Here is a 16,151-nt window from a genome sequence, read left to right on the forward strand (position 1 = left end):
TAGAGAGATAGCTCCATCAATAGCTCGACAGACATCTAAATCAACCGTCTTCAAATGCATTTGTAATTCAAATGGACAGAAACGTCCTAGTGTTAGGCTACTGGCGCCATCTACTGTCAATAGTTGGTGATTACGATGTCTTCGTTGGTTCAGATTTCTCTTAATCACCTTTGAGAAATAAACAATAGTTCTTCCTTCCCTTTTTCTTGGCATCTGATGCTCAAGTGATGATAAAGCCTGCTTGAGAAGAAATAGATATTCATTCAAGGCAGAGGAGTAAGTTGTCTTGGGAATTGTGGGCCAGGCTTTGACAGAGTGTTTGAGGGGAGAGAAGGAAGCGTCAGAGGAGAGCTATACATAGGAGATTTGGGGCTCTGTACATCCTGACTTTTGGATTTTCTCAGGGTACCAGGACATTCTCACTAAGCTTTAAACTTGATACTCTCTTGTCAGTGTTAACAGGGCACCAGGGATGGTTCAGGTCCTGTTCTAGATGCTGGGATCAAGATGAATCAGATTGTTAATGACTTGTTAAGAAAATGCTGCTATTGCAGGGAGAATACGCCAAAGAGTCAGAGTGTACATGGATTCTGTGTGAGGCTGGCCTGGTCCAGGCTGATGGCCAGGCTTGCAAACAAACCTGACTTAGTCTACATGCCCAGGTACATGGAAACAGGCACTAGGTAGGGCCACGAGGTTCTCCTTCAGCTGCTGGGGATGGAAAACTTCAAGTTTTGTTAGATGTTAGACCTCAGATCCTCTAACTGCCCCACTGTCTCCTAGAGATCAGGCCTCACACTCCTGCAGTCTTTTTTTCCAGGACAGAATCGATAAAAATGCTGTGCTGTGACCTTGAAGTAATGCATATATAGAATATGAGTTAATTGTTACCTAATACACACATGTGCCATAACCCATAAGTGCCGGGGACCAGCCCCGCTGTGGGGTTCTTCTTTCTGGTCAGTTCTTCTTGAGGCAGGGGAGGGGAAAGAGTGTCAGTGGGGGGTAAGACTTTGTCTTAGGAGATATTTAGGGTTGCTGTATAATAAAAAGTTTACTTATCTAAGTCTAAGTTACTATGCTATGTAGCTGTGATCCTCTGAGGCCAGAGACTGCAGTCTCAGGCGCTTAGCACCTCATCCTAAAACAGCAGGAGATAAAGTAAATAAAGGACTAATAATTGCTTGAGCCTTTTCCCTATTGTCCAGCTGCTTCTTGCTTGTCAGGCTAGGGGGAAGTTTGGAGCAATAAACTTCTATTGAACCAGGATAAGAGAATAACACTCACAGAAGAAAAAACTTTTACATAAGTGAATATGCATAATCTCATGAGTTCATATACAGATTCATGCATGCTCATTTATTCATTTATACATTTCCATTCAAACCCAGTTGGGTCCAACTTGCATGCATCCTCACAATTACATACTTACACACACACATGCATACATTCTCACAATTACATACTTACACACACACATGCATACATTCTCACAATTACATACTTACACACACACATGCATACATTCTCACAATTACATACTTACACACACACATGCATGCATCCTCACAATTACATACTTACACACACACATGCATACATTCTCACAATTACATACTTACACACACACATGCATACATCCTCACAATTACATACTTACACACACACATGCATACTTACATAAGCAGATGGAGAAAAAGACCAAGCACCGGTGCAGAAGAACTCACTCATTCTGGATGAAAAATGAGTTCCAATCTTTATTGCATAGAGAAAGAAAAAGCCTCTGCCCTTTTAATGCTAAAAGGTTAGCCTGCTCCTTCTGCTCTCTGCAGCGTCTTTTGCCCTCTTTCCCTCTACATTCTGCACATTGCCCTCTTAGCGTTTTATGTTACCTATAGTTTCTAAGTTATTCCACTCTGCATACTCCTTCTAATCGTGCTCTCTCCTCCTGCTCTGAAGTCACAGCAATGCTCTTACTCTCCATGCCTTTTCTCCTGATGCCATGCCTATATTTCTAAGTTCTCCTTGAGTTCAGTTCTGTCTAAAAAGCGTTCTGCCTAAAAACTTCTCAAATCAGCTCCTTTCTCAGCTCAGCTCTTCTCAGCTCCATTCCTCTCACCTCCACTCCTCTCACCCCAGTCCCTCAGTCCTGACTCTTCTGTCTGTCCTCAGCACTTAAGCATCTTTCAGAATACATGATCACATGTTACAAAGTTCATCACAAGTTCACTCAAAAAATCAAATCGTAAATTGAGATAGAAGTTTACAGCAGAGAATGTTTACTTGCGTATCCATTAGGAGTGATTATCCAGCAATTATCCATCACCTGCCTCAGCCCCACAGGTTCACTGAAGGTTTAAAACCATAACTGAATTATAAGTAAAGTTTGGTATAGATAAACCCAGTCAATATTCTATCTTCTGTCCTAGCACCTCTTAATAAATCATTAGTTCTCTTTTTATGGTCTTTGGTTAATTGTTTTACAACCTCTTGGAATGTGCTCTGAGTGGGAGAAAGTCTGGTTACTATCTAAGAGCAATTAACTGGTGACACTTGGGACACTGGCAGAGTTCTCATCGTAGTTTTTTGACTATCAGAAAAGGACATAGTGGCAGTCCCACTATAAATGAGCTTAACAATCACTAATACAATTTTAGGAATTCTTTTTTTTTTTTTTTTTCCGAGTCAGGGTTTCTCTGTGTAGTCCTGGCTGTCCTGGAACTCACTCTGTAGACCAGGCTGGCCTTGAACTCAGAAATCTGCTTGCCTCTGCCTCCCAAGTGCTGGGATCAAAGGCTTGCACCACCACTGCCCAGTTTGTTTTTAGATTTTTTTTTTTTTAATTTTAGGAATTCTTATAGGATCATCATAAATACTTAAGTCATCTATTTGTCTACATCTTCATGGATCTGCAAAGATCTGTTCTAAAGGGGTGTGCTATTACTTAGTGATTATTATATATGCTTAATAATAACAGGAAAAGCATATTAATAGCAGGAATCTTTCCCAAAATGAATCCCTACAGCCTTGCTTAATAAGGGTGCACCTGTCACAGATTATATAATAATCCGAAGCAGGCCATTTCAGGATGATCACCTGCGAGTTACTGGCTTGTCCCATTATGGCTCCTGACACATAAATATATGCAGTCATTATGATTGTATATGTAGAAAAAACTTTTAAAAATTAAGTTACAAAATGATCTTCTTTGTTTAGAAGTATTCACACAATTGAGTCTTTAGTACATAAAAATATAAGGACTTATCTGACAAAGTCCCACTGTAAGGCTTTTTTATTTGTTTGTTTGTTTTGAGAAAGGGTTCCTCTGTGTAGCCCTGGTTGTCCTGGAACTCACTCTGTACACCTGGCTGGCCTTGAACTCAGAGATCTTCCTGCCTCTGCCTCAGGAGTACTGGGATTAAAGGTGAACATTTATTTTGGTTTTTGAGACAGAGTTTTTCCACCTAGCCCTGGCTGTTCCAGAATTCACTATGTAGACTAGGCTGCACTAAGACAGAAACGCACTGGCTTCTATCTCCTGAGTGCCAGGATTAAAGGTATGTGCCACCATGCTCAGTGTAAGTTTAAAAAAAATTATTTGTATAGATCAAGAATGAAAAGTACCTTATATAGCACAGTTCTTTGTCTCTTAATGTCCCTTTATGCACAGTTGTGCATGTTGAATGAGAATGGCCCCATTCATTTATTTGAATGCTTGGTCCCCAGTTTACAGAACTGTTTGGGAACTTTGAGGAGATGTGGCCTTGTTGGAAAAGGTGTGTCCCTGAGGGCAGGCTCTTGTCTTCTGCTTGAGGATCAATATGGTGGCTTGAATATGCTTGGTCCAGGAGGTGGCACTATTAGGAAGTGTGGTCTTGTTGGAGGAAGTGTGTCACAGTGGAGGTGGGCTTTGAGATTTTCTTCCTAGCTCCCTGTAAGACAGTCTGCTCCTGACTTCCTTTGGGTGAAGGTGTAGAATTCCCAGGGCTGGAGAGATGGCTCAGAGGTTAAGAGCACTGACTGTTCTTCCAAAGGTCATGAGTTCAATTCCCAGCAGCAAGAGTGTGAGTGTGTCAGACATTGGTACACATTAAGCAACTGCAATGGTCATGGTGCGAATTTGTGAGTGGGAGAGGAATAGATTTGTGATAAACAGTCATATCTAGCCTCTTGTCTCCTTTGTTTTGTTTCTATAAAATGGAGTCTTGTGGTGTAGCTACTTCATCAGGCAAGCTTGGCTTTTTATGGAGTTGGGATGTTAAAAGTTCACCACCATGCTTGGCTGTAGCTCTCTCTCTTTGTCTTGGCCTCTTGGCCAGTGAGAGAGCTGAGACTGGAAATGATACAGTAGGAAGAGACTGGTGAACTGAGAAGAAAAGGGTGCTCATAAAGCATCCAGCTCCAGGCCTGGAAACCTTAAGAAGGCAACAGACTGGGTTACATCATGGCTTGAGCTCATTTACTGCTGCTATCCGGAACAACTCCTTGAACCAATTCTTTGCTACTTTGTATACCGATAGTATTGGTACACACTTGCTTTGCAATAGCTTTAACACACTCCAGGGCTGGCTCTTCTCTAGACTCGTCCAGATTCAATCTGTTCTTCCCTCATGATCTTGGGAATGCCAGTGACTGACTGGCTGTAGGGAACAGGATCTATAAGCCTTCTCATCCTTACAGGCATGGCCACGCACCAGCCCCTGGGCTGCCTGCATCCCAGGATAGTTATGAATGAAACCTATTTGTAGGTTACCATGTCATGTTACAATGTCAAAGATCAACTCCTCTGGAGAGAGGCTGTTGGGATTCTGGCCAGTGGGCAGCAAGGACAGGAAGAGTAGAGAGGGCAGCAAGGACAGGGTTTTGGTTCTTTCTTCTGTTCCTTCGAGGTACCTGGGACCACGTGACTTCCCTTTTCCTCAGTGCAGCTTTCTTGTAACTGGTTATTATTGCCAAGAACCAACAATCTACCACTCTGTTTTCCTGCTCTGGGGTAGGTATGTTTTACACCTCCTGATGTTTCATGTGCTTATGGTTCTCACTGTGGTGGTGTGAAAGTAGGGGAACCTTTAAGAGGAGTGCCTGGGGGAAAGTAATTATGTCCTGGGGTCACTGTCCTTGGAAGAGACTAATGGTGCTCTTTTACATTGCATTATTTCCCCATAAGAGTTGGTTGTTATAAAAAAGGGAGAGACAGGTCTTTAAAGCTGCCCGGCATCCTCTTTCCTACACAGTCTTTCCACATGTGATCCTGCATCAGCCCTTCTGATCCTATCCAGGATGAGGCCCTCATCAGATGCTAACCCTACAGGATTTCTCTGTATAACAGCCTTGGCTGTCCTGGAACTCACTGTGTACCAGGCTGGCCTCAAACGCATAGAGATCTACCTGCCTCTGCCTCCTGAGTGCTGGGATTAAGGTCATGTGCCACCTCACCCACCTTCAATATGCATTTTTATTTGTGTGTATGTCTGTGTGAGCATATACCACCTAAGCAAGGATGCCCACAGAGGCCAGGAGATAACATTGGATTCCCTGGACTTACAGGTTAGTTGTGAGCCACCTGCTGCGAGCACTGGGAACAGATCTCAGATCCTCTGCAAGAGGAGCAAATGTCCTACCCACAGATCCATCCATCTAGATCCAAGAACAGTGAATTACAAACCTCGTTTCCCTTTGTATCACCCAACCTCGAGTACTTTGCTGCCCTTTGATGCCTTGCGAAGGTCAGTCTTCACTGTGTTGCTTCAAGAGCCAACAGTCTTTCCTGGCAGTCTCTGTGAGCCCTTATCACACACTTGGAAGAGATATCCTAAGCACATTCTCATCAAATGGTCTAGCACGAAGTCCCCTGAGGCCATTGCTCTCTTGCTATGACAGTCACTCACATAAACCCAAGTTCCCTCTTAAGGCACTGTTGTTTGGGACCTGGCAGTTGAATGTGTGAAAGGTTGGTTTAGGAACACTGTCTGGAGTGCTGTCCCTAGTACTAAATAGAATCCAGAAAACACTTGCTACCATAATCTTCTGCTGCTTCCAAACGTGAAGTAAGTGTTCCTCTGTAACAAATGAGTCCTTAACAGGGGTATCTAGGGAAAGGAAGGAGAGAGATAATACAAAGGCATTAATGAAGAGGAACCGACTTTATTGTTTCAGAGGAAAATTGATTTGGACATATATCACATTTAATAGCTGAAAACAAAATTTCTAATTTTTTTCCCAAAGATTTATTTATTTATTTATTTATTTATTTATTTATTATATGTAAGTACACTGTAGCTGTCTTCAGACATCTCAGAAGAGGGCATCAGATCTCACTACGGATGGTTGTGAGCCATCACGTGGTTGCTGGGATTTGAACTCATGACCTTCGGAAAAGCAGTTGGTGTTCTTAACTGCTAAGCCATCTCTCCAGCCCAAAAACAAAATTTCTATATTCCAAATCTAAGAATCATGGTCAATGAATTTTAATCACTACTTGTCCCTGTCCCTCAGTGGAACAATGCATTAGAATCGAGACAGGGGAGATGAGTGATTTTAACTCCTCTCAGAGAATCTAAAACCCTTACAGGAAGCATTTTTGTATCTCTTGATTTCTGGTGGAGAAATAGGGATCTAGGAAAGAGATCTAAGGTAACCTGGCTTCTGTGGAAGAAGAAGGGTACCAGGCTGCCCTTATACTAGATCTGCGGAGGGAAGATGGAGTCCCTCAGGATTTTCTCTAGGATGTTCTTGGTGTCCTGGGCAACTAAGAAAAGCATGCGTTTATGTCTCAAGCGTCTTAAACAGCAGCATACGCATGGGAGAAATCTCAACAAACGGAAGAATGCATTCACAATTGCACATGTCATCAGCCTCAGTTTCCAGTCCTCTCTGCGGAGAGTATAAAAGTTTTGGGACTTCATGTTGTCCTTGTACTCCATGACTACTGTCCCCATACTCTGGGCTACCTGCTGAACTGATTCGTCATCTACACCAAATATCAGTCGGTACACTTTCAGACACTCGCCCATGTTGTCATCATCTCTGACACCGAGAGAATTCTTCAAGGACTCGTTGGCTATTCTCTGCTTCCAGACTGCTACTTTATCACCAACGATCTTCTCATAAGTGCCATAAAGGGTCTTTAAGGGTTCACAGCACCTGATGTTGGAGAGATCTTTATGAAGTGTGTCCCTAAGCTTCGGGAAGTCATATAGTAAAGGGTCTAGACTGGATACCAGGAACACGGGGGGGTACTTCACTTTCTCCTTCTGCAGATTCTCTCGGATATTCTCCTGGATATTCTGTAGGAGCCGGACCTCTGATAGGACACTGGTGCTGAGGTCCCTGTCCAGCTTGGTCCAGACAATATAGAACCTCTTTCCCATGCTCTGGATAATTTTGGACAGCTTCACATGATTCGAGCTGAACTGCTCAGAGGCAATGATGATGAATAAGTCACATGTGCTAAATTTCATCTCTTCCACATAGTCCTCTACGGTTTGGGCTGTGGCCCCCAATCCAGGTAAGTCCCACAGCACCACATTGGGAAAGTGGGATGAAGAGTACTCAGTCCGCGTCTTCGTGGTCCTCACCACCCCAGTGGGAGCCGAGGCATCTTCATCATGGCCGATGACTCGAAGTGCATTGATGAAAGATGACATGCCATTGCCAGAGTCCCCAGTCACAAAGATGCTCACTGGAATCTGGGACAATGTTGCCACAGTCTCCTTGATTCCGTAGACCAGTTCCAGTAGTTTTCCTTCTCTTAAAGCTCTTTCGGTGCTCCTACTGACCTCAGGTAACCTGCTGGAGCCTGTTTGGTATGACGTGACAAAGGGGAAGGCTGAGCTCAGGGGAGCATAATGGGTCTCTGCCATGTTGGGGAGTAGTGGAGCAGCCTGTAAGAGTAGATGAGTTGAGGCGTTAGACACAGGGTGGTTTATGAATCGAATCGGCAGGCTTTACAGCACAGCTTCAGGGTTTCAGACACACAACCAGAGAAGTCGCAAAGACTGCTTTGTTTACAAATAGAACAATTCAGAAGACAGTTGCACATTCCTGGGGATGGTTGTGCAGCTGTTGTGTGAAGGGCTCTACTACAGGAGCAGGACAGATGTTACCCAGATCACACAGACCCCCGTGTCAATCTAAATGAGCAGACAGAACAACAACTGAAAGCACTAGTAGCCAACTTTCCTAACTAAGCCTCATGGTGATGAGGGAGGGCCTGCAGGCCTCAAGTATAATTCAATTATTCTTTTCTAAAAAAGCACATACTCTGCCCTTCCCCCTTTCAAATGATATTTTTCTTATTGACTGATTCCTTGCAATGAAACTGTAACATTCGTGGTAGTAGGGCATGGCTGAGAAGAGAATTGGTTTGGGAATCACCAAGTGGATATTTATTTATTTATTATTTTTCAAGACAGGGTTTCTCTGTATGGATGGCCCTGGCTGTCCTGGAACTCACTCTGTGGACCAGGCTAGCCTCGAACTCAGAAATCCGCCTGCCTTTGCCTTCTGGGATTAAAGGTGTGCACCAATACCACCCGGCTAACCAAGTGGATTCTACATAAGGTTACAACACACAAACTGCTCATTGGACTTGAAAAGTCCTCCTATCATGAGTGACTGTTGTGCTATCTTCTCTTAAAATTTACCTTTCTTCTTGTACATGAATACAAATAAAAACATTCTATAACTCAGGGCTAGTGAGATGGCTCAGTACCTAAGGGCACTTGCTGCCGAATCCGATGACCTGAGTTCAATCTCAGGAACCCACATGGGGGAGAGCGAACGGACTCTTGAAAGCTGTTCTCCAACCCAGCCCTCACATGCATGCTTGAAACATCTGGAGACATCTGGAGACTTGTTTTGTCCTCACATCAAGAAGGAGGTTTCCCTAGAATACTAATTCATTTATTTCTGTAGGACATGCCCATGGCCATGGTACACCCAACAATACAGCTTCTCATTTTGCAGCTCTGGCTTGGGTAACCCTCCCTCCCTCCCTCCCTCCCTCCCTCCCTCCCTCCCTCCCTCCCTCCCTCCCTCCCAGAGAATTACTTATTTATTTTATGTAAGTACACTGTCTGTCTTCAGACACACCAGAAGAGGGCATCGGATCCCATTACAGATGGTTGTGAGCCACCATGTGGTTGCTGGGAAATTGAACTCAGGACCTCTGGAAGAGCAGTCAGTGCTCTTACACGCTGAGCCATCTCTCCAGCCCCTTGGGCACCCCTTTCACTTATACCTTTTCTGCAACAGCACCTGAATACAATCCATCTGCTCCCCATAGCCTTGCTCTCCAGTCTTGGGACTTGTATTCATCCTCTACAGAAGACAGTGGTCAGGAGACCGGTCCATGTTTGGGGAGCTCAGCTCTTTGTAATACAGACCCATTCTTGGAGCTCCAGTTTTCTGCCTCAAGCACCTGAAAGTCATGCTACCCACCTCGCAGGAACTGTGTGATGGTTTCATGATAAGATCCGAGTGACGCTGTCTGTGGACCTTTCAGCTCCCTGGTGAGGCTCTCTGGTTTTATTAGGGTCTCTGAGGAAGCCGCTCCTCAGGTTCTTCCTCCACTCTTAGACTTTAAGCACACAGGTCCTCTGTCTGTGAATCTGAGTTGGTTCCTTCGAATGCCTTATCTCACTTAATACTCCTCAAACCCTATTAGATAAGTGGTATTCATTATTGTTGATTGTGGGCAAAGAAACAGGGACATATGAAAAAATAGTCTTTTTTTTTCCCCCAGGGTCTTCCTTTGTAGCCCAGGCTGACCTGAAACTTATGATCGTCCTATCTTGGTTTCCCTAGTGCTGAGATTACAGGGCTATAACACTGTGTCTAAGAACCTGTGTATACTGTGTCTAAGTCCTGAACTATACACAGAGTATGTAAGAAATCCAAAGGCTGATCCCTGCAATATGACTCCACGTTTCTGTCTTTACGATGAAGACAGTCCTACTAAACAGAGGATTTGATGCATGCTGAGGGGTTTTGTTTGGAAACCTTGATCTACTCACTGCCACCAATTGTCACTTACCCTTTATATGGACACACATTTCATAATGTTGGAGACCAATTTTTCTGCCCTCTCTTATAAGCACCACATAACTGAACTACACTGATAAAGGAGCTCTCCCCAGCTTCTCCAACTCTATAGAACTTGGTTTAGGGTTAAACTCATCAACAGACCAAGGTGCTTTATCAAATAACTACAAAGATGTCCAGAATTCAGTGAGAGGGAGGACATGGGAAAGGTTGCCGTCACATATCACATCTGCATAGGGGCTGCCAGCCTGTCCAGCCTTTGACTATAGAAGCCATTCAGGGTCCCCCTCCAGCAGTTCTCATGTCAGACTGGCCAAGCTACGGAATATCCAGGGCTGTACTTCCTGCTTCAGTGTCAAGGGGCCCTGAGCTGGGTGTATAGGCACCAGAGTGGGCTGGTGATAAAGTCTGAGACAAAGCTGGCTGGAAGCCAGGGGGATGAAGCTGGACAAACTTCAGGGGTTGAAAACATTCTGTAATGGGGTGCAGAGACGGGGTACACAGACAAGAAGCTGTGTGACATTCAGTAGTGTCTTGTCCTCAAGGCAATTCTCTCCCCTCCATCTCACCTATCATTAGCCAGGGTCTAGTTCTGTATTGGTTTTACTTAACTGAGTTCCACTCACCAGAGTAGAAGATGAGAGCAAACCATGCTTTCTCAGAACTATTTATGTAACTGTGACTGTAGATGGAGACTTCCCACCTGCCTGCACACCCGAGAGCACCCGGTGCTGGACCCTGGACCTGCCTGCACACCCGGGATGGTGCAGGTCACAGCTGCACGCAGGAGCCAGTAACTCTCAGGAGGGCTGCTGAAGTCCATACATTACAAGCAGACTGGGAAAGGGCATGGATAACTGTATGAAGCTGCAGGATCCTCCAGGAGCCACACAGGAATGTTGGTGTGGACAGCCTTGGGATACCGTGCCTCAGAACTCCAACCCAGTATTTACAAAGAGCCCTTAGAATTCTTTCTGGGATTCAAGTGACCCTCCACTTCCTTTTTTGAGGATCATGACCAGATTATACTCCTATTTCACCTCTCTGCACAGGGGCGAAGATCCCCAAAGAAGAATATAGATCCTTGTGGCTGTCAATCTGGGAAAGAGGATGAGACCCGTGAGGAAATGTCTTTCGAGTCTCGCAACCGACACAGAACGGAGAGCATGCTCGCACACACTTGCCCATAGCTGCATGAAAGGTAGCAGGGACCACACAATTCCCTCTGATATTTATTTATCTTTGGAAAGTGTGATAAACTTGCTCACGGTGAATGGGGACAGTACTGAACCCACATGCTCTGGGAAGATGGTATTTGAAAAGCTCCCATCTCATTAACTATAAACTTACAGACTAGTGAAGGAGGTGGTTCCTTAAACAGAGACACTTTCTCCAATGCAAATAAAACATTTTAATGGAGTCAGACAAAAAGGTCACTATGATACCTTATACTCAAAACCTACTCTGAGATTCCTATTCCATGGGTAGTCCAGATAAGAAACAAACCTCCCCCCCCCCCTATTTTTTTCATGTATCCTAGATATTGCCTGTGGTCCATTCTAATCCTGGGCGTTTATTTTGTGGAGCTATGAAGAGACGCTATCTTAAATTCCAAGAGAATATGGGTTGGCACGCTCTGCCCTCCTTCAAATTTAGCCAGCATTAGAAGAACCACAAGGCCAGAAATAAGGTGAGGTACGCATTTGCCTCCAGGCTGGTGGTTTAGATATATCTGAACAGCAAAGATACAGCAGGGCTGTGTGGTACTAGACAGTCAAAGTGAGGCTCTGCTGTGGACACTGCCTGAGCAAAAGAAACCAGACCCCAAGGTCACATGACCTGTTTTCACGGTTTTACCGTTCATATTATATTGGGGGATTCATATTAGATTGGGGGTGGCCAAGCTACATTTAAGAGACTTTTACTTACCTGATCCAGAGGAGTTATTATGTGTGATTCGATGTTAGTGGCCTTCCTGGAACGTCACCCCTTTCTTCCTAGGACAAAAACGTTGCTGTCCTCCGGCAGAAGTTCCCTATGTAGAGATCCAAAACTGGAATATAGACCCGGATGTTGAGAGATGAGATGCAGAGGTCTGGAGTCCTTCTGAGAGGAGACGAACCAAGAGGAGGTCTGATCGCGTGGATTTTCTTTCAGCTTCTGGTCTTCGAGCAGACCTTGCTTTTTGTCCTGCACTTTCTAGACCGGAGATATGCCTGCCTGGGCCCAGCGGGGGAGCGGGGGGGGGACGGACTCGAATTGAGAATCAGTTTCGGTTTCTATTTCTTGAAACAGGCTAGTTTTCAGGATTAGGCTGGGCGGGCTGCATAGTAGTCTTCAAAGAGGAGCAGAACCCTGCTGTGCTGACTCACCGTCAACAGGGGTCGGGATGAGGGATTGGAGGTGGTGGTGGAAGTGGAGGGTGGGGGCGTTGGGGTTGGAGTTGTGTCTGTTTAGGGACTTTAACAGCCAGCCCCGCGTCAGACCTTCCAGTGTCTGAACCTGCTACTTCTTTCCGTGGATACCACCTGTGGAGATGCTGGCCCTGGGCAATGCTAACCTCCAGACCCAGCAACCTCAGGCCACCCCGAGCTTGGAGGCTGCACTGAGACCTTGTTCTGTATGATCGTTTACCCCGTTTGCCGGCTCACTTGATTAATCACACCTCTCTATATAAAGGAGAATGTCAGAGCACCAGGGAGTCGAGAATCGGGTTCTTGTCCTCGTTAGTGTTTGAGAGGGAAGAGGGTATGAGCTGAGAGGGGACATACTTCATTTTCCTCAGATCTAGGAGGTAGATTATTAGAGAGTAAACGCAGGGGCTGGACGCTTTGACCATGGCATAGAAGCACTGACCCCTGTGTAACGTTTTCATGAAGAAAAACAGAATTTTTTTTTTTTAAAGCAACCGGCCACGGTCACAGTGACAGAGGGGGCAGCGAAGAGGAGCCAAGTAGCTTTCAGAGTGTCGGGCGGCTGTTATTCTCTCTGCTGCTCTTCTGTACCTACCGGTGAGTTCTTACTGCACAGCAAAGAGGGGCAGAGCTGAGCCTGTTCCATAGTCACTGCGAGAGGGAGACAGATTGGGCCAGGAGGAATGAGGCGGCTCCTCACACAGGCACTAACCAGTGTTCCAAACTCTACTTCTGCCCATTACAGGCTCAGTATTGCCCAGAGGTTTGGGCAATGTGATCCTCTGGTCACAAGGAGCCCTTTGTCACCCCTCCAAGTGACCAGTAATGTGATCCTCTACCGGCGCTGGTGGCTTTCTCTTTCTCCTTACCGGAAAAGACTGAGTTGCTGAGAAGAGGAACAAGTGTGAGCTGTTGTTTAATGAACTGGAGGCCTTGAGTGATAGCCAGGATCTGTCCTTGTTTGATTCCTCTAAGCCCTCAGCTTCTCCTCAAAGCCTGAGGAGAAAGCAGGCTAGTTTCAATGTCTGTCTTTGAGAGACTGGACAATCTGTATGTCCTGCTTTCTTTATGTGATTTCTATAAGAACAAACAGGAACAGGTCTGAGCACAGTACAGGAAGGCCAGGAAGAGAGTTTCTGGAACCTTCTGTCTCAGTGAGCCAGCATTTCAACTCAGCACTTTGTGTTTCCCCAGGGCCAGGGTCTCCCTTGAGCTCAGAGTTAGTTCTCTCAGGCTCTTGCTCCTGCGGAGGAACTGAGGCTGGGCACAGCAGGGTTTGTTATAACTGGGTGTCAGGTAAAGATTCCTCAGGGCAGGATGCTGTGTGTACACAGTCAATAATCAGAACACAGGCGGTCTGTCCTTAAAAATGTCACTGGCCGAGAATCTTTGGCTTCCCTAACCTACTCTCTGTGTAGACCAGGCTGGCCTTGAACTTACGGAGTTTACCTGCATCTGCTTCCTGAGTGCTGGAGCTAAAAGCATGAACTATCAAGACGAGCAAAGGCTGAGTTAATCAAGATCCTGTCTTAGTACCAGGTTCTTACTCTGGTTAATCATTCATTCACTGTAGAAAGGAAAGGAAGAGTCAACAGTTACAAAAGCACAGTATAGGCATTTCTCTGTTTACTTTTCTCTGACACCGAAGTGTGGGGACTTGCCTTTTCACCCTGTTGTTCAGCAGGGAGACCCTGGTACAGTTCATTAATCGCCACACCATGTTAGTTACTCCTTACAGAAAGATTCATGGAGATTCACTCTTGGGAACCAAGGTCTTGGACATAGCTGGTGACCTGTCAATCACGATCTCACACCTATCCTGCATAATAAGGCATATACATGTACATACAGACACTCATAAATCTACACACACACACACACACACACACACACACACACACACTTGAGGTCACCGAGCCTACAGAGTCTTGTACTCACTACTGTGCTAGGATAATGAAATCATCTGCTACTTTCTTTGTGACTGAAAAAAAGAGCCCCAGTATTTCTGTCAGGGGTAGTGTAGGTGTCTTAGCTTCAAGCGCAGCACTTGGCTTCTCATGGGCCTTGTTCCTATCTGTGACTCCAACTCACACAGGAAAGGCTTGTCGGCTGCAGCACAGAGGACTCTGACTGAAAGGGCTTTCCTGGTCTCCTGCTCCCACAGGGACAGAGATAGGGCTTCATACGGCTCCTCTCCTCCTCCTCCTCTCACAAAGCACCCACAGAGGCGACTTATCTCCTCCAGCTGTCACAGAGACACACCTCAGTTCTTCAGTATCTGGAATTGCACTTTGACTCGTACAAGGAAACCAAGTAGCTGACAGTTGGGGCTCGGCAAGGATTTTATCCTTTCTGCAGCTGCCCTCTCCAGGCTGTGGCCTGCTATTGGATCCTGGACATGGGAAGTCTTTGCTGCAAAATATATGAGGTATCTCAGCACTCTGACCTCACTCGGAGGAGGTGGTTTCTCTCAGTACTTCATGGCATAATTCGATTGAGGTGAAGCAGTCTTTCTTTATCTTCTTTTAAAAATCACGTGTGTGTGCATGTGTGTGCATGCGTGTGCATGAGTGTGCACATCTTCACAGATTATTTTGCATATGCAGACTAATTGCCTCTCCTTTCTCTGAAGGCATAGAAAGTGGGATATTTTCTCATGTAATATTTTGGTTTTCTAATATTGGACTCACTCTGCCCTGGCTCACATATTTCAGATTAAAAACATTTCTCTCTCAAGGAGCATTAATCTTCTCTAGGGATGAGACTCCTGATGGATTATGGGTTATTATGTAGTCTCAAGTGAAAATGATCAACCCTAAACACTTACTCCTACAAGGAGCACTAAATGGACTCACAGGGTTTTGAGGGTGTGTGTGTGTAACAATACAAATTAAAGAAGAAGAGGAATTTGAGCAGAAGTGGAGGATGTGGGAGAGATTGGAGGGAGAAAGGCAGGTAAGGAAATGGTGTGAATGGAGACTCATGTATGGAAGTCTCAAAAAATTTGACAAAAGAATACATGTGGAAAAAAAACTCTTTCCTAAGCAGCCGCTAGGTGTCACCCTGGTTCCCTTTTCCATTTCCTCTCGCACTACTAGAGCTGCGTAGATAGAGATGGTGATAGAGAAGGCTTCAGTCGTGTGTCTTTTCTGGAGAGTCATCTCTTCACCCCAGATAGAGCAAAGACATTTCCTCCAAGTCTGCCTTAGTCAACCAATAAACAGTTTGGGGTTCTTTGTAGAAGCTTGGGTGATTGAGGGCAGTGACCTCACTGATAAGCCCACCCCAACCTCACCAGGACTCAGGAACACAGCATCCTTGGAAGCTCCTGCACTGGTTGCAGCAGGCACTCCAGAAGGATGGCTCCTCTCTCCCAGCAAGGGTTTACTGCTTGTCTAAGCGTGGGGAAGGGAGTTGTGAGTCTGAGCCTTTGAGCTCAAGGTTCTTGAAGTTTCCTTAGGTTCTTGGGTTTTATAAGCCTCCGTCCTGAAGTGAAGGTACACCATCTTAAGCTGTTCTCTGTCTCTTTCTGTCTCTGTGTCTCTACCTCTCTCTGTCTCTTGTCAGCCATGAGCTGAACAGTCTCCTAAACCACATGCCCCCAAATCCACGAAGCTCTCCCTAAAAGCACGAGCCAAGTGGCCAAGGACTGAACCAACTCTAGCCTTTTCAAACCATGAGTCAAAAATAATT

General features: G+C 45.4%; 1 protein-coding gene across 5 annotated transcripts; it reads right to left on the reverse strand.

Annotated features, from left to right (window-relative positions):
* Positions 1-6,124: 6,124 nt before the first annotated feature.
* On the reverse strand, positions 6,125-12,300 carry Irgm1 (immunity-related GTPase family M member 1). 5 transcript variants are annotated; one of them, NM_008326.2, is made up of 3 exons: positions 11,974-12,300; positions 9,442-9,660; positions 6,125-7,883 (listed from the first exon to the last, which is right to left on the reverse strand). In NM_008326.2, the coding sequence occupies exons 2-3, from the start codon at positions 9,466-9,468 to the stop codon at positions 6,681-6,683; spliced, it is 1,230 nt and encodes a 409-aa protein (NP_032352.1). In that variant the 5' UTR covers positions 9,469-9,660; positions 11,974-12,300; the 3' UTR covers positions 6,125-6,680. The 5 variants fall into 5 exon arrangements, with proteins under 5 accessions (NP_032352.1, XP_030101457.1, XP_030101456.1 ...); XM_030245597.1 differs by lacking the exons at positions 9,442-9,660; positions 11,974-12,300 and adding exons at positions 8,714-8,887; positions 9,242-9,419; XM_030245596.1 differs by lacking the exons at positions 9,442-9,660; positions 11,974-12,300 and adding exons at positions 8,714-8,895; positions 9,242-9,419.
* Positions 12,301-16,151: the final 3,851 nt, after the last annotated feature.

This window comes from Mus musculus, chromosome 11 (assembly GCF_000001635.26).
Source record: "Mus musculus strain C57BL/6J chromosome 11, GRCm38.p6 C57BL/6J".
Classification (NCBI taxonomy): domain Eukaryota; kingdom Metazoa; phylum Chordata; class Mammalia; order Rodentia; family Muridae; genus Mus; species Mus musculus.

Coding starts and splice junctions, on each gene's coding strand:
- Irgm1 (NM_008326.2), bottom strand. CDS start 9,468: ATGAAACCATCACACAGTTCCTGCGAG. Junction 7,884..9,441: donor CATCACACAGTTCCTGCGAG/GTGGGTAGCATG, acceptor CTACTCTTACAG/GCTGCTCCACTACTCCCCAA.